Source organism: Dipodomys ordii, unplaced genomic scaffold (genome assembly GCF_000151885.1).
Source record: "Dipodomys ordii isolate 6190 unplaced genomic scaffold, Dord_2.0 Scaffold133, whole genome shotgun sequence".
NCBI lineage: Eukaryota > Metazoa > Chordata > Mammalia > Rodentia > Heteromyidae > Dipodomys > Dipodomys ordii.
In genome coordinates this window covers 533,763-552,090 of record NW_012267349.1, presented here as the reverse complement: position 1 = coordinate 552,090, position 18,328 = coordinate 533,763, and the positions used below count along the sequence as shown (strand labels likewise).

The window sequence follows — 18,328 nt, the reverse complement described above, 5'->3', positions numbered from 1 at the left end:
ATTAAGTCTGACAGAAGCCACATCTCAATTAAAATAAAATATTTTAAGGAGTTTATAAGAACATTGCACACACCTAGAAGCACTTCTATGCTGGCAACAAAAAAGCAATCCTCTAAGCATTTTTTTTATTGGCTTAATTATTTGGGAGGAAGGGGCTTTCATTGTTACATTTCTAAGCACTTTTAAAGCTGACCCATTATTCACTTTTGTTGCCTTGAGATTCTGCTACTCTTCTAACAGAAAAACCTTTGCAACAAAACAGACTTCCTTCAATCAGTCATAATTTGGAACACTGTGCATTAATGGGAATGGAGTTATGTAGTGGAAGAAAAGGAGAATAATAAATATCAGAATCCCTATGTGTGACTTCATATTCAGCAAAATAGAATTAAGAGTCAATCTTATTTTAAAACACCAAGGGCATTAGCAGGTATGTGAATATGTCATCTCCTCAAATCTCCAAAGGGCTTCTAACTAAGGCCTTGTTATTTAGTTTGGGATAATTTGCAGAAAGGAATTGATCCTGTATTTTTTTTCTTTTCTGAAGACACTGTCTCTCTGTAATTTTCTTGGTTCCAAACTCCTGGGCTCAGTAATCCTGTTGCCCCATTCTCCCCAGTAGCAGGGATAACAGGTGTGCATGACAGAGATTGACTTCTAGGACTTTTTACTTCTTAAGAGGATGAACGTTCAATTACAAAGTACAGAGGTCCTTAGTTGCTCACTGTGCAAGGCTATGCAATCATCAGCATGCAAAAACTTGAGATGACAACACAAGGATGAGCAGAGCACTAGTTAACCAATGTTAGAGTGCTTCTTCCTAAGGAAGGTCTGATCAAAGACCCAGCAGCCTGGGGAAAGAGGTCCTGCCAGCAGCTAACTGTGGCCCTCTAACTAATCAGTTCCAGTCCTGAGTACAGCACATTTCCTGTATGATGTCAGCAACCAACACTACCAAGTTCAACCGTCCTTCCTACCATATTTAGAGAGTAATTTAAAATTTGCATTTCATAGCTACTGCTTCAATCATTTTACTCTGTAAATTGTGAAAGATCTTTGTGAACTGTCAAACAGCAAACACAGAAAACTAGAAACATTGAGGTAATAAACTTCAACCAAAACTAATCTCCGAGTAATTGAAATGCTATCTAAGTCCTTTCTAATAGAAATTTCCTGAGGAGTTCTCTTCTTTATATGACTTTACACTGCCAAGGTGACCAGGTCAAAAGTATAATAGCTTGAAAATTACTGGTGATGTTGAAAATGGACTACACAACTTGGAAGGGAAAATTAGGAGAGAATAAAGGCATTGTCCAAAAAGAAATGTCCTCATTACCTGTCTTATGAAACAATAATCTCTCTGTATATCATCTTTATAAATACCAAAAAGAAAAAAATACTGGTGAGCTGAGTGTTGGTGGCTTATACCTGTAATCCTACTCAGGAGACTGAGATCAGAAGATTGTGGTTCAAAGCCAGCTTGGGCAGGAAAGTCCATGAGACTCTTATCTCCAATTAACCAGCAAAAAGCCAGAGGTGAAGCTGTGGTTCAAGTGGTAAAATTCCAGCTTTGAGCAAAAAAACTCGGGGACAGTGTCAAGTTCTGAGTTCAAGGTCCAAGATCTGTGTACACGTGTGTGCACACATACATACAAACACACCATTGGTGGCACCAAATGAGAATGTTTTAAAATTTTAATGCCATTAAGCAGTTTTTTAAATCAATATAATATAAAGATGGCTAAACTTCATTTTAGACTTATAGGTAACACCAAAGCAACTTGAAGAATGTGAACAAAATAAACTGCAGCAGAGCCTCACAGAGAAAAAATTTAAAACTCAGATTCACTAATAACTCTGTAAGACAACTCTCCTCACCAAACTTGAAAAGGGGATGGATCATGATTAATTCAAAGCCAGTGGGTCCTGTGATGTAGGCTCAGTGAAAGCACAAGTCCAGGGGCACAGGTACCACCAGATACACACAGGACCCAAATTTAGGAGTCACATTACAAATATTTAATACCTAATTTAATCTTGGTACAAGAAAAATTAAAAAAAATTCTTTAAGTGCCAGTCTGGTCCTGGGACCTGAACTCAGGGCCTAGGCCTGAGTTCCTGAGCTGCTTCTACTCAAGGTTAGCACTCTACCATTTGAATCACAGCACTGCCTTTTTTGAGTAGTTTATTGGAGATGAAGTCCCATGGCCTTTCCAGTCTGGGCTGGCTTCAAGCTGCGATCATCAGATCTCCTTAGGCTCCTGAATAGCTAAGATTGTAGGTGTGAGCCACCAGAACCTGGCTCAAATGTATTTTTTAATAGAATCCCTTCTTTGGTTTTATGATACTCTATTAAAAATTTACTTGAGAAAACTAAAATTATTTAAAGAAGAAGCATTCAACAGTAATTGACACATTTATATGTGGAAAAAATACAAAATTACTTGATATATGTTTAATACACAAATACATATATAAACATTTTATTTTAATAATACTCTTTTTCACTTCAATTTAAATCATTCCATTATGAAAATTTCTTAATTGAAGAGAATATTTCTTTAAAACTCTAAGTTAAACAGAGCTTTATCAATTAAACTTACAGCAATACAATCTTTAGAAATACATCATTTTTCATACATCCACTTTAAAAATTTGTCATGGTTTATTACATTTTTAAAATACAAGGCACCTAATGCTATTAAAGGATAATACAGTATATGTAGTGTAAGGTACCACATCTTTTCTCAAATATTTATTTTCTTTAAAATTCCAGCAAATCTCCATGAAGACAGTGTTACTCAAGTTAAAACATTTTTTTCTGTGTAGTTATTTTGCAATATTCTACAAAACAAACTGCATTCCGTACCTAATACAGGCAGCTTATTTGAGTATTTTTTTGCCTGTCAGAAATACTGACCTACACACTTACATGATTTCCTTGAAACATAATATAGTCCAACATTTAACAAGTATGTGAAAATAAAGTCTTTCAAACATTAGGATTTTATTCCTTGATTAGTTTAAATCATTTCATCAACTGAATTCCTTGAGATATGTAAGGCAGGTTGGTCATTTCAATGGACTGTGGACTGGAACTTCCCATAACTGTAGTGATATGTTCATAGCTACATAGCAAAGTACTTCATTATGAAAATGAAGAAAACAGACATGAGGAAAATATATTTTAGAGTTTCAAAGAACTGAAACTGTTATTTTTCAGACTAGGCACTGAAACATTTTTCTATAAAATCTTGCCAGATTGTCTCTTCGCTGTATAATGTTCCATCATCAGGCTAAAAAATAAAAGGCAAAAGAACAGAGTATTCATTATAATTTTTATCATTTTAATTTTCTAGAGCTTATGTTTTTAAACAGCTAATTATGCCAATATTGAACACATATGACACTGTATATTATTAATAACTATATTCTTGAAATTGAGGTGTTAAGAACTCAGGATAGAGGTTCCATAGCAATGTCAAAGGCTGACACCAATACCACTTAAAAATTGTACATCAATATTGAGAAAGGATCACCTCTTCAACAAATGGTATTGGAGAAGCAATGTCCACAGAAAAAAGACTGAAGTTGGACCCCTATCTCTCACCAACATCAACTCAAAATGGGTGAAAAGCCTTAACATAAAACTTGAAACCTTGAAAATATTACAGGAAGAAGCAGGGAAAACATTACAACTTAATGGCACGGGAAGTTCATACCCATACAGAATTTAAGAAGCTCCGAAAACAGGATAAAGAAGTGATAAATAGGATCCTATTATGCTAAAAAGCTTCTGCACAAGAAGGGACACTGTCACACAGCTAAAGGACAGTCAACAGAATAGGAAAAGATCTTTGTCAGTTCTACAGCTGACAAGGAACTAAAATCAGAATATACAAGGAGAATAAAAAAAAACTAACCCCCCCAAACAATCAATATACAATCAGTGAAAGAGAGAGAGAGAGAGAGACAGAGACAGAGACAGACAGAGACAGAGAAGACTGGATATGCTAAAACATTACAACCAGAGGAAAAAAAATTCTACAATATATCATTAAGTAAAATGATGAGCTGTAGCATGAACAAAAATAAGAGATAATACTTTCAGAGTCAGGCACTACAGTACATATTTTGAAATGTTAATACTTCTAATAAATTATGAGTTTAGTTCTATGGCAATGACATTTCGCAAATAAGAAAACTGAGAAATAAATAGGTTAAGAATCAAGGCTCTCCCAGCCAGCACAGAGAATTGTAACCCAGGGAGGTCTGACTCCAGAGGCTACATGGCCTTTTGGCTATACAGCTCTTGAACAACCACTTATGGAAAATCAATTCAGTGTTTGAATTTTACAAGAATAAGAATGTTATATAACACTGATGCAGGCTCACATACAAACCTGGACTATGGACAACAGCTAACTGGCTCCATCCTCCTGTGAAACTCCATGCATAGGAATGAGACTCTCACACTGTTCACTGTCTTCTGGAACTCTTGAGGGGGAAAAAAAGTAACAGTTTAAAAAAAGCTTTAGGGCTGGGAAGGTGGCTCAGCTTGCCTTGCATGCATGAGGCCCTAGGTTCGATTCCTCAGCACCACATAAGCAGAAAAAGCCAGAAGTGGTGCTGTGCCTCAAATGGTAGAGCTCTCTAGCCTGGAGCTGAAGAGCTGAGGGACAGGGTCCAGGCCCAGAGTTCAGGACCCACGACCAGCAAAAAAAAAAAAGAAAGAAACTTAAAAAAAATCAAGCTATAGAATAATTTTAAGTACACAATAATTAAATCAATGATGGATTTTAAAAAGTGGAACAAAAAAACAAAGGCACAATTCATCAATAAAGAAGAGTAAAATATATCATTTGTAGGAAAATGGTTGTTACTGAGATTCATCAAGAAGCCACAATCAGAAAGACAAATACCACATGTTTTTGCTCATAATCTGGATATCATAATAATAATAATATAATATGCCATGATTGCAAAAAGAGGACTGCTTGGGAGAAGAACCAGCAGGAGGATAGGAGAGGCTGATAGAAGGTAACTATGATAGAAATATATACACACACATAAACAGCTAAATGAAATCCACTAAAAACTGATGAAAAGAAGAGTAATATAGATGTGGTGACTTTGAGCGAAGAACATTATTTTCATGTATGTAGATGTCATAATGAAAACATTTTATACAATTAATATACCCTAGAAAAAGACACTTAAAAGAGAAAATCTGATGCAACACTAGGATATTTATTATTAAATGTATACAAACCAGTGAAGGCTTTTATATTGAAATTCATTATAGAAAAACAGTAAGCCTTTTCTTTTACCTGAGAATCATGAGCCTTATTACTAATATTAGCAATGAAAAGAGTATCACTCAAAGAATCTAAACATATTATTTTTCTCTGTACCAACACAAATAAATCATAATTGGTTCTATAAATCCTCACAGAAATCCCTAAAAGCATATGATTCTCTGTTTACTTGACAAACATCATTAAAAAAAAACTATATGGAAACTAAGCTTACCTCTGAATTCGATGTTTCCTGCATATAAAGGCAAAAACTCTTCTGATTCCTACCATCACAGGGTCCCAATTATTATAATGACATAGGAGAGTTACAATAAAAAATGAAAAAAATACAGGGATAGCTCCTGCAAAAAATAACCAAGAAAACTGCACCTAAAAACAAAAAAATAAAAATTCTCAAAACAATCATTAAAGCAATTTTCCCCTTTAATCTAAGTTTTATAACTATCAAAACTAGCAGGAATATGTTAAAACACCAAGATGTTAACACTAAATAAACACTGACATTATTATGTGTATTATTATTTTTTTGTGGGGGGAGGGGTCCAGTCGTGGGGCTTAAACTCTGGGCCTGGGCGCTGTCCCTCAGCTCTTCAGCTCAAGGTTAGCACTCTACCACTTGAGCCACAGCGGCACTTCTGGCTTTTTCTGTATATGTGGTGCTGAGAAATCGAACCGAGGACCTCATGCATGCAAGGCGAGCACTCTACCACTTGAGCCACAGCGCCACTTCGGGCTTTTTTCTTTTTGCTTATGTGGTGCTAAGGAATTGAACCCAGGGCCTCAGGCATGCAAGGCAAGTGCTCTATCACTGAGCCACCTTCCCAGCCCAATGTGTATTATTATTAAACACAAGGAGGTACAATTTTATCTTAAAATTCCATTTGCCTAAATATCAAGAACAATACTTTTTGCTTGGAAAATGTGCTAAAGAGAAGTCAAAAAGGCATATTTAGCATTTATTAGGTCTAGCACATTAAAAGTAGTGATATCTACAATGAAGTCTTGTTGTACACACTGCATTGCCAAAAATTTCCTCCTTTGTGGTTATTAACTATTCTCAAGTGGATTTCTTGATTCTGGTACATTCATCTATCAAAACTTTTAAATGTGCCAGGTACTGGTGATTCATATCTGTAATTCTAAATACTCAGGAGCCTGAGATCTAAGGATAGGATCGTGGTTCAAAGCCAGCTCAAGCAGGAAAGTCTCTGAGACTCTTATCTCCACCAAAAAGTCAGAAGTGGAGCTGTGGTTCAAGTGATAGAGCACTAACCTTGAACAAAAAAGCTCAGAGACAGTGCCCAGACCCTGAGGAGACCAAGCACACAGACATAAAAAAAAGGATTGAGCTGGGTGTCAGTGGCTCATGCCTGTAATCCTAGCTACTCAGAAGGCTCAGATCTGAGGATTGCAGTTCAAAGCCAGCCCAGGCCAGAAAGTCCATGATATTATTCCAATAAACTACTCAAAAAAAGCTGGAAAAAATGTACATATCACCCAATGTGGAAGAAATAACTGTATTGCAAAGCTCATAGAACTCATAAATGTTATAGACCGCGGTAGACAATTTGCCCATGAAAGTTAGAATGTGTTTGTGACTTTAACTAAGCATCACTATCCCACAATACTGTGAAATTTGGGAAATTATGTAATCACTTAATCACAATAAAGAGTTTGAAAAAAAGTATATTAGCTTATGTGAGTTATATGGAGGGGGATTTCATTGTTATATTTTAAAATTCTAAATAAGTAAAAATAAATTAAAAAAAAAAGCTGAAAGTGGCGCTGTGGCTCAAGTGATAGAGCTCTAGTCTTGAGCAAAAGAAGCTTAGGGACAGTGCCCAGTATCCAGAGTGCAAGCTCTAGAACAGGCAGAGGAAAAAAAAAGGATGAAATAGTATAGTATACATCTATCTTTTAAAGGAAAGAAAAAGTTTTTTCCCTCTTTGAGAGTTAAAAACAGAGGCAAAAAAAATCTTAGAGTCATGGGCAAGACTGGAAACATATTATCCTATTAGTGATTGTTTTAGTCAGGAGAATGGGACTGCTGATTGTCAGTGACTCACACCTGTGACTCACACCTATTAAGAAAGCTGAGATCTGAGGATCGAGATTCAAAGCTAGCCCGGGCAGGAAAATCTGTGGGACTCTTATCTTCAATTAATCAACAAAAGGCTGGACATGGAGCTGTGGCTCAAATGGTAAAGCAAAAAAGCTTTATCTTTGTGCAAAAAAGCTCAATGCATCCAACAAAACCCTGAGTTCAAGCTCAAAACTAACACCAAAATAAAAAGGGAAAGAAAAAAGATAAAATAAGGTATCAAATTAATGACAAATCATAATTTTTTTCCTCTTGAAATGCTTACCAGTCAGTATATTTAATTTAATAGTCGAGACACAGCAGCACATATTTTTTCCAGTACCAGGTTTAACTTTAGGGGCTCTGAACTTGCTCTGTTTGCTCAGCTAGAGCTCTATCACTTTGAGCCCTTTCTCCAACCTAGCTTTTTGCTGGTTAAGTAGAGATGAAGTCTTGTGGACTTTTCTGCACAGGTTGGCTTTGATCCAAAATCCCAAGACTACGCCTCCTGAGAAGCTAGGATTACAAGCATGAGCCACAAGTGCTTGGCCAAGAATTGTTTTTAAATAAATAGGATGCACCCTATGGAGAGTATTTTGCCTTTATCCTTAAAACTAAACAAAGACCTAAAACTGCTTTAAAAAGTAAGGCTATTAGTTGTATCTATTATAAACCTTTGAGTTTTCAAGTATTTTCCTCTTCCAATTTTCAGACCATATACACATATATACTTTACTGCCTAATTCTAACAAGTATAAAGCTTACAAATACTGACTGCATGGCAAGTGCTCTACTCTATCTTCAGCATTAGGCAAAGGAACCACTCTTTACTGCCTCTAGGATGAAGAAACTGCTCTCTTCTGGACTGCTTCAGGAGAACTTCAGATTCTCTTTTTTGCAGTGTTTTCAGTGACAGCATTTATCACTAGATTTACAGATAATTAGGCCAATACAGTAGTATTAGCATAATGATAAGGAATGTCTGAACGTATCAGAGATGTGAAAATATTACCATTTTGTGGCAAAATATATCACATGTTCCACACAATGACCCACATCAGACATATGGAAAACAAGCAAACACTATCAAGAACAACATAGAAGATACTTCCCTTAACCTACAAGTGCAGATTATGTACCTTTTTGGTACTTTTTACATTTCTGTACTCTAGAGATCTGGAAATGAGGCATTAAGGATTATTTATTTATAAATTATTTGTATAATCTTCATTATGTCTGTTTTAAAGCTATACCTGAAGTATCTAACAAATAGTTTGCCTTACCTTTTGCATACACATGTCTGCTATTATAGACAGAGGTATTGTGAGGCTTAGTGCAAGTGTGCCTATCAATGAGGAGGTAAGAAAGCAGCCCCTAAAAAGAGAGAGAAAGGAGAAAGGAGGCATAATTTTCTATATTATTCAATACTGAGTTCCAATTCTATATTAAAAACTCAAGAAAACCAAATATAAAAAAAAAGATGGGCCAAGACACAAAAACAATAGTTATTAAGATGATTCCAAAGTTTAGCTTCAAATGTCAAAATACAAGTATATAAGTATAAAAAAGTTTGAAGTAAGGTGGTGGCTCACACCTGTAATTCTAGCTATTCAGGAGGCTGAGATCTGAGGATCACAGTTCAAAGCCAGCCCGGCAGGAAAGTCCATGAGACTCTTATCTCTAATTAACCACTCAGAAAACAGGAAGTGGTGCAGTGGCTCAAGTTGTAAAGTGCTAGCCTTGAACTGAAGAGCTCTGGGACAGTGCCCAGGCCCAGAGTTCAAGTCCCATGACCAACAAAAAAAATTAAAAGTTAAGCAGAAGTATTAAGGTTTCAAAGTGCTACTTAGCTAACAAACAAAAAGCATCAATAAAACTGTAGGTTAATATCTTACACACAAACTTTAAGTGATAAGTTAACATAATGTCACTTAGCACCTCATCATCATGAAAATAGCACATTTTTGTTTTCATTTAGCTTAGCATAGTAAAGACAGAACTAAATATTTTGAAGAATATTTCCTTATTTATTTCCATTTTTTAATATCTATCCTAACCAAGTTTAAGCACTTCATTTTATTTGTTTGTTTATGTCAATCGTAGGGCTTGAACTCAAGGCCTGGGTGCTGTCCCTGAGCTCTTTTTTGCTCAAGCCTAGTGCTCTACCACTTCGATAGTGTTACTTTAGTTTTCTGGTGGTCAATTAGAGATAACAGACTTTCCTGCCCAGACTGGCTTTGAACCATGATACTCAGATCTCAGCCTTCTGAGTTGCTAGGATTACAGGTATGAGCCACTAGTGCCCTGCTCATTTTATTTTTAACACTATCAGTGTTGCTATATGACTCCAAATGTAATATTTTTTAGTTGAAGGAAAACATTATAGTAAAGAGCTGGGAAGGTGGCTCAGTAGTAGAGTGCTTGCCTTACATGCATGAGGCCCTGGGTTTGATTCCTCAGCACCACTTAAGCAGAAAAATCCAGAAGTGGCACTGTGGCTCAAGTGGTAGAGCACTAGCCTTGAGCTGAAGAGCTGAGGGACAGTGCCCAGGCCTAGAGTGTAGGCCCCACGACTGATAAAAATAAAATAAAGAATTGTAGAAAAATACAGAAAGCCCTTTATAAAGATTAATATATTAAAAGATGTTCACAAATTTAGAATACTGAAATTCAGACATACATGTATGTGTGTTCATTCATTTATTCAACAGGCATTTTTGAGCTCCCTCTACTTGAGACATACTCTCAGTACTTTTGCTTAGTTTGGTCTTCAGATAGGGTCTCGTGATTTCTACCTTTACACTGGGTACTCAGGAGTTAAAAAACAAAGAGCTTACTTAAGGTAGTTAATATATTTGTTATTTGTGTGTACATGTGGAAGTGAAAGGTACAGAATGGGACATCAAAAGACATGAGAAAGAGAAATACAAACTATCCAAATATCAATAATCAATAAATCATAAGAGAATAAATAGTACATACCACAACCACAGGAACTCTGAGAGAACTGTTCCAATAAGGCCATTAATGATAATGCACATTAATACTACTTTATTGGGAAACTCAAAGTCCTCAAATCCAGTATAATGAAGTAAAAAGAAACCTGGCCATAACAGCAGCAGATTAAACAGGCCCACAAAACCTAATAATGTACAAGACATCAAAGTTAAAATTGTGGCTCATTTCAAATCTTTCTCAGTTCTAACTCTATAACTAGAAACATTACATTTCGTACAAAGTTACCAGGTTTCCTTCACTGGAACTTCCATTGTTTGAAGTTAGTCTTACCAACAGTTCAACAATAGAAAAACACAGCATCAAAAATGGAATCTTTGACTTTTAGGTTCCATTATCCACACTGTATGGGGGCAAACTACTATGGAATAAATCATTTAAAACAAAGTCAGTAATTTAAAGAATTAACTGGTAGGTATGTAATTATGGATTCAGTCTAAATTACTTAGGAGGAATTAGATGGTTTGTTCTCTGATCCCAGAGAAAGAGGCTGTGCTCTACTAGGAATAGGAATACTGTAGGAAAGTTCTAAAGATCAAATTCTTCAGAGTGCCTACCTAAGGCAGTTGGAGAGAGAACATATACACAAACATCTATTCAACATAGGCACTAAGAACAGACTGATAACTTGTAAGAGACTATACTGTGCTCTGCAGTTTGCCTTGGGTTCCAACCCCAGTGCTGCTTTATAGGTACTGTGAACATTATGTAAAATACAGAACCTCTCCATTCTATAAATATAAAGTAGTACCTAATTAGGTTACAGGTAAGATTAAACTAAATATAAAAAGAGTGACTAAAACATACAAGGTACTTAGTAAAGTTGGCTATTATTCTTATAGATATTAAGTTACATATGGTTATAAACAGGTATGGTAAAGATATAACAAAAAAGATAATATTATAGTATAATTTTACTGCATTTCTATACAGTTAAATGTCACAGATCTGCTAGAAGAACCATGTAAGTAACTATAGAGCTCTTCTTTAAAAAATTTTGAATATATATCTATATATCTATATCTATATGTATATATATATACATATATATATTCTTCTTCACCTAAATACATCATCTAAACAGTAAGCCAGTATTTAGGGTGCCTCATTAGGGTGTCTTAAGAGGGAAACCAAAATAGCGGTCTACGTAAAACATGGAAAAGATACTCCAAATGGAATGTTCTATGACCCTAAAAGATAGCATTAGAATTGTCTTTTTTCAAATATTTATTTCTTGAATACTATATTTAAAGGGAACTTAAGTGATTGCTTTTCAAATATCTTATTTTTGTTAATCCACTAGGTTTAAGTATTTACACTGACTTTAAATGATTTAAATGTAATATAAAAAGCCCACCAAAGAACATTCTGGTGGAAACAACAAAGGATTCTAAGACCTCCTGCAACTCTACCTCCTCTAGCCTTCCTGTGACTCTCCACAATCCCTAAGTCAGCCTTTGGAAGCCACTCAGCTCAGTTAATATCTCATTTACCAGATGAATATGTGATAAAAGATGCCAGAACAGAGATTTCAGGTCTGGCGAGGCTCTGCCAGCTACTCTCTGCAATCCCTTCACAGCCTTTTTTATTTATGTTCAGACAGATGTTGAATACCTTGTCAATAAGCCAGTTGTTTGCTATTCTACATCTATTCCAAGTTCCTGACTAAGTTGATTTTAGGCAAAAAAAAAAAGTTTGAAAAATCAAATCATATGTTTTATTTGCTTAGTCCTAAGAACTGATGCCAGAAAAACGTATTTGGGTAATTTGAAAATCTATGTTATAAAAGAATGAGACTTAAATGATAATGTACCAATGGAAAGCCTTTACATGGCCCACAAATTTTAGTGAAAATAAATACGTATCATGTTGCGAGGGGGGGGGACGAGGCGGGGGGGGGGAGACAGTTTTCTCAATCCCATGCTTCCAATGATTCAGCAGAGGCAAAATGTGTAACACAGCAAACTCTCATGCTTGGAGTAGCATAATTCTAACAATTACAGAATCTCTCTGGCTCACCAGATGAAGACACTGATTCAAAAAATGGTGTTAAGAGAAGCTCCTTTCTTGACCTTGTCTTAAGGTAATATGTGTGTGCGCGCACACACATACACACACACACATTAATACAGGACAACATAAGACAAAAGCATTGAGAATGAACTTTATAACCTTCAAAAGAAGTTTCTGTTTTTAAGAAAATCATACACATGGAGGAAAAGCTTTCCTAATGCCTCCAAACCACAAAAACAAAACTATGACTTGAAAGGAAACAGCCTCAAGTTAAAACATACTCTTACCAAAAAACATTGGAATATCCAATTTATCTTCTCTGTCTACTTTTCTCTTAATCATAACAATATAAACAGCATACAACATGGCTCCAGCCAGGGACCAAATGGAACCTAATGATATAATGATATAAAGTATCCATTTATTAAATAATTTGAAATGTACTTACTGAAAATCTAATCATGTATCAGATACTAATTCCAAATACAAGTACATGAAGATGAAAAGATGAGGAATAACCCATCCCATCTGGGCCCTCCAGTAATATGGAGAGGAATATAACATGTAAACAAACAAATAAAAAGCATTTATTAAATAACAAAACACCTATATATGTTGTAACAATAAAACACAGATAAGTAATGCTTTGATTTTAATTTTAAAATGCTTATTTCTTATTTTTCTCCCCACAAACAATTCTGACACTGGACATTGCCCAATTTAACAAAAACTGCTTTGCATCTCTAAGCTGGTGATTAAATAAAAACTGCTTTCTATCTCTAAGCTTGTTTTCCCATCCCCATGTATCATTTTGGATCCACATTCCACCCCCACTGACACTCCAAGGCTGTGTAGGTCCCGTGTCTCCCATTAAGTAACTACCTTCTTTCTTTTCTGCTGAGTGTTCAACCTCCTGTCTTCTGTTTTAGATGATTTGCACTAACTATGGTTAAATATATTATTACTTCATTCTCTAGTGGCTTTATTTTGGCAAGTATCATATTCTGTTTCAATTATAATTTATACTTACAAATGTTCCAAAATGTATAACCTAATATTAATACCAGTTCTCTCCATTATCTCACTTGTAACATTTAGGTTAGCTTTCAAAAACAACTAAGAAATGTTATTCTGCCAAGTGACTGTACTCATCAATTATTCAAGAGGGAATGTGTCACTATACCTATTTTTAAGTATTTTCAAAAAAAACTTAAAACAAAGGAAAAGCCTGTCAACACAATTTTACTCACATAAAACAAATACACATATTGTTTTATAAATACAAAACTGCTCTGTGAGTTAGTTACTGACCTATTGTATTTCTTCCAGCAGATTTTTCAGATCCTGACAGGTTTACCAGCACAATACCACCAATGCTACAAGAATAAGTCATTACTGATGAGCAAAACACTAAACTCCTAAAAGACTAATCATAAAAATTACAAGTGACCAAGAAGTAATCTCAACTTTGGGTAAAACTGAAAATCAATTTATGATTCTATTAACAACAGCTAATGAAATTATAAACATACTATAGTAATAAATTTGTCCTAGCTAGTGCATTTAGTTCTCATAAGATGAGCAGCCCCGGGCTGGGAATGTGGCTAAAGTGGTAGAGTGTTTAACCTAGCATGCATGAAGCCCTGGGTTTGATTCCTCAGTACCACATAAACAGAAAAAGCCAGAAGTGACACTGTGGCTCAAATGATAGAGTGCTAGCCTTGAGCAAAAGAAGCTCAGGGACATTGCCTAGGTCCTGAGTTCAAGCACAGCATTCCCCTATAAGGAAGGTATTACTATTGGTATTTCTACTTTATAAGAGAAAACTAATGTGCAATAAGGTGAAATAACTCAACCAGCTGGGACTGGAACATAAGCAACCTAGCTGCACAGTCCAACCCTTCTAAGTGCTATACCGTCTTTCAATTATGGCAAAGCTATTTTCAATTGTCATTCCTTTGTCAATATTTATTTTGGAAGTATAAATAAATTATCCCCACATAAACCTGGAAATGACACTGTTACTGTTTATTGATAAAAAAAAACCTAAATCAACATTAGAAGTATCCTGAAATATTTATGGAGATCCACTAATCCCATGATTTTAGTAAATTAAAAATAAGGCTGGATTAAGAATATCAAGAAGTCAAAGACCATTTGTTCATTCAACTGTTACTTATTGAGCATCTAGTATAAGTCAAGTACTACTACAGCAGTAAAGAAGATGGATGTGGATCTTGTTTTCAAAGAATTCATTTTTATGCATTTTATGCATCTTATAAATTATGTATATATTTTGTCAATCAAATGAAATACTGCTCATTTTAAATATTTTTAAAATTTTAGTCTAATTCTTTCACCTACTAATCAAAAGACCAGGATGGCAGTAGGAGAGGAGTAGAGAAACATATATGTGTGTGTGTGTGTGTGTGTACACACACACACACACACACACACACATATTCTCTTTTGAAATTACAAGGGTATGATAGTGCTATTAATTATTATCCTCAACTTCACATACAAAATAGGCAGAGTTAAAAAAAAAACTTGCCCATGCTCTCAAACTACAAATAGAAGGGGGGATTGGAATTGACTTATAGGTGATCAAATGAGATTTAGCTCATCAGATTTCCTTCACCCCGCTACTATGTCACATACTTTGACAACCTCAGAAATTCAATCTCATTGTTTAAAGCCAGTTCAAAACATGTATTAAACAATAATTAATATTCTTTTTTTTGTTTTTGGTTGGTCATGGGACCTGAACTTTGGGCCTGGGCACTGTCCCTCAGCTCTTCAGTTCAAGGCTAGTAGTATTCTACCACTTGAGCCATAATGCACTTCGGCTTTTTCTGCTTATGTGGTGCTGAGGACTCAAATCCAGGGCCTCATGCATGCAAGGCAAGCACTCTACCACTGAGCCACCTTCTCAGCCCTTAAATAGTATTATTAAGAACATATACCAAAAATATTAATTCATCATTTATTCTACACAACAGAACAGGAATGGTCTCTGTAGCAATTCAACTCTGTTACTATGGCCATAAGGAATATGGAAACAAATGGCTGTCTTCCAATAAAATTTTATTTACAGAAAGTTGCAGAAGGTCCACCTTAGTTTTCCCAGTGCCTGTTCTAGAACTTCTTTAATGAGGAATAAAATGCTGTAAGATCAACATTTTTTTGTCTGTCATGGGGCCTGAACTCTGGGCCTGAGCACTGTCCCTCAGCTCTTCAGCTCAAGGCTAGCACTCTACCACTTGAGCCATACCACACTTCTGGCTTTTTCTAAAAAGCTTATGTGGTGCTGAGGAATTGAACCCAGGGCCTCATGCATGCAAGGCAAGCACTCTACCAGTGAGCCACCTTCCCAGCCCAAGTTCAACATTTTATATTCATTCTTTTATCAAATCTTTATTAAACAGTGCTAAAGAAAATTAACATATATTTTGAATAAAGTTGAACTAAGCCTTGCTTGTTCCTCTAAAACAAACACATTTTATTTATTTATTTATTTATTTTTTGGGTCCGGTCGTGAGGCCTGAACTCTGGGCCTGGGCGCTGTCCCTTAGCTCTTCAGCTCAAGGCTAGCGCTCTACCACTTGAGCCACAGCGCCACTTCCGGCATTTTTCATTTTGCTTATGTGGTGCTGAGGAATCGAACCCAGGGCCTCATGAATGCAAGGCAATCGCTCTACCACTGAGCCACCTTCCCAGCCCCTGTTTTTGTGCACGGTTAAGACATTAGCCAAATGTGGAAAAGAATAAATTTTGGTGGTTATAAAAAGTCTAAAGAATAGGTTAATTGGTCCACCAGAGGACTAAAACTACTAAAGTTACTTGGGTCAACCTTCCCTTAAATATAGAAGAGAAAAAAAGATCTCTGATGGCCAAGTACAAATCTCTATGATAATCACTTTATATATATCATACCAAACTTTGAAACAAGACCACTAAGCAGATGATATTGCCTGCTTAGAATTGCGTAAGGGCAAAGAACAGGGCTCTCATTCAGTCCCAGCTGACAGGTTAAATAAAATAAATTTCTGTTTTTCTTAGCTTACTCACCATTAAATAAGTTTACTACCTTTATTAATTTCAGATTTTTTTTCCTCTCAAAAAATAACGATTTTGTCAAACCAATGTTTATGAATACCATCTACAGGCAAAACCCTATCAATTAGAAAAGACTGAACATAAGACTTCCACTGATGTAACTGTAACCTCTCTGTACAGCATCTTTACAGTAAAATAAAATTTAAAAAAAAGACTTCCACAAGGACAAGGACAATTCCAAACCTAAACAAAAAGGGAAACTTGTGTTGGAAAAGGAAGCAGATCTTTGGGATTAAGTAGGTGATTAAGCAGGCACGTTAAGTTAAATGTGATTATCAGTGCGCACTTCGGAAGCCTACAATCACAGGAATGGGAACAGTGCTACACTGGGTCCTTCTTTCCAGTTCCCCTGCCCTGAAAAGTTTAGTAGCCTCTTCTCTCTTCTTTTCCCTTACTTTTCCCTTTCTTTCCTTCCTTTCTTCCTTCCTTCTTTTCCTTCCTTCCCTTTCTCCTCTCCCCTTTATTTTCAAGGAGCTTATTACATTACAAAATAAACTATCCTGCATCAGGACCAAAATTATTTTCAGTATCATATGTAAACAGAGTATTTAGTTTACGCTTACCTTAAAATCACAGCTAAGAGTTTAGAGAGAGTAAACCTATCTCCACTATTACTTGGAAAAACTGCAGCAAGGATTAATGTAAAAAGACCTATGAAGAAAAAAGGAAATAAAGCTTAAATACTGCCCACACAACTTAACTCCCAACTCTACTGTGAATACCAATTATATACTTAACTTTTAATTAATATTTTAGTTACTTTCAAACAACTAAGACTATAGTTATATAGGCTAAAATGTTCAAAGAGCATACTTAAAGAGCCTCTAAACTAAACAACATTTATTTCAAAAATAGAGAACAAATGTAGTCCTATTTATTTTTAAACTAATAAACTAAGCATTCAAAGTAATACCATGACCTCATCATAATCAAGCCTGTATGCTAGTTTCAAAAACACTTCCTTTAATCTTCCAGATTTGGATGGTGATTCAATTTTAAAAATAAGAAACACCTATCACAGGGCAAATTATAGTTCTGAAATAAGCAATTAAATTTAGCCAAAAGGTCTAGGAAAAGATCTTTGAAGAGAATAATGTGCAGTTAAGGACACATGTCAAAACAGAATGCTTGCATAGCAAGTATAAATTGTGTTCAATTTCTATTAATGGAAAGATAAAGAGGGGGGAGGGAGAATCATGGTCTGAAGCCAACCCATGTAAATAGTGAAGACTATCTCAAAAACAAACCAAGCATGGTAGTTCAAACACCCGTAATCCCAATTATTCAGGAGGTAGAGGTGAAAAGACCATGTTTGAGAAAAGCTCCAGAAAAAGCATGAGAACCTGAAAAATAAACAACAACAACAACAAAAAAGCAAAAGAATGTGGATGTAAGTGAAGCCCCGAGTTTTACCATCAGGGCTAATCTAATCCACAAAAAAAATAAAAAATAAAATATTTACAAGATAGCCGTAGTAACACATGCCTGTAATCTCAGCACTAGAGAAGTGGAAGCAGGAAGCTCATAAATTCAAGACCAGCCTGGTATATAGAGAGACTTTATCTCAAAACAATAAAAAGATGTACAGAGTAAAACAACTACAATATAAAAAGGAAACCACTACAAAACACTTGCACATAAATAGCACAAAGTTAAGGCTGGAAATTACATTAAGAAGCAGATATAATATACAAATTACATTAATTGCCGTGATGACATGACAAAATAGTGGATACATGTATGCACACGTATATATACATACACGTATACACGTGCACATGTG

The 18,328-nt window shown here is 35.5% G+C and overlaps 1 protein-coding gene across 1 annotated transcript in view; it reads right to left on the bottom strand.

Annotated features, from left to right (window-relative positions):
* Positions 1-2,467: 2,467 nt before the first annotated feature.
* Slc35f5 (solute carrier family 35, member F5) overlaps positions 2,468-18,328 on the bottom strand; it is a 29,715-nt gene continuing 13,854 nt past the window's right edge. Inside the window, exons 10-17 of the mRNA XM_013030799.1 lie at positions 17,109-17,196; positions 13,738-13,802; positions 12,714-12,818; positions 10,381-10,540; positions 8,682-8,772; positions 5,533-5,687; positions 4,404-4,497; positions 2,468-3,296 (exon numbers count right to left, since the gene is read on the bottom strand). Of these exons, the coding sequence (XP_012886253.1) occupies positions 4,422-4,497; positions 5,533-5,687; positions 8,682-8,772; positions 10,381-10,540; positions 12,714-12,818; positions 13,738-13,802; positions 17,109-17,196 (740 nt within the window). The 3' untranslated portion in view covers positions 2,468-3,296; positions 4,404-4,421. The remainder of the gene's footprint in view (positions 3,297-4,403; positions 4,498-5,532; positions 5,688-8,681; positions 8,773-10,380; positions 10,541-12,713; positions 12,819-13,737; positions 13,803-17,108; positions 17,197-18,328) is intronic.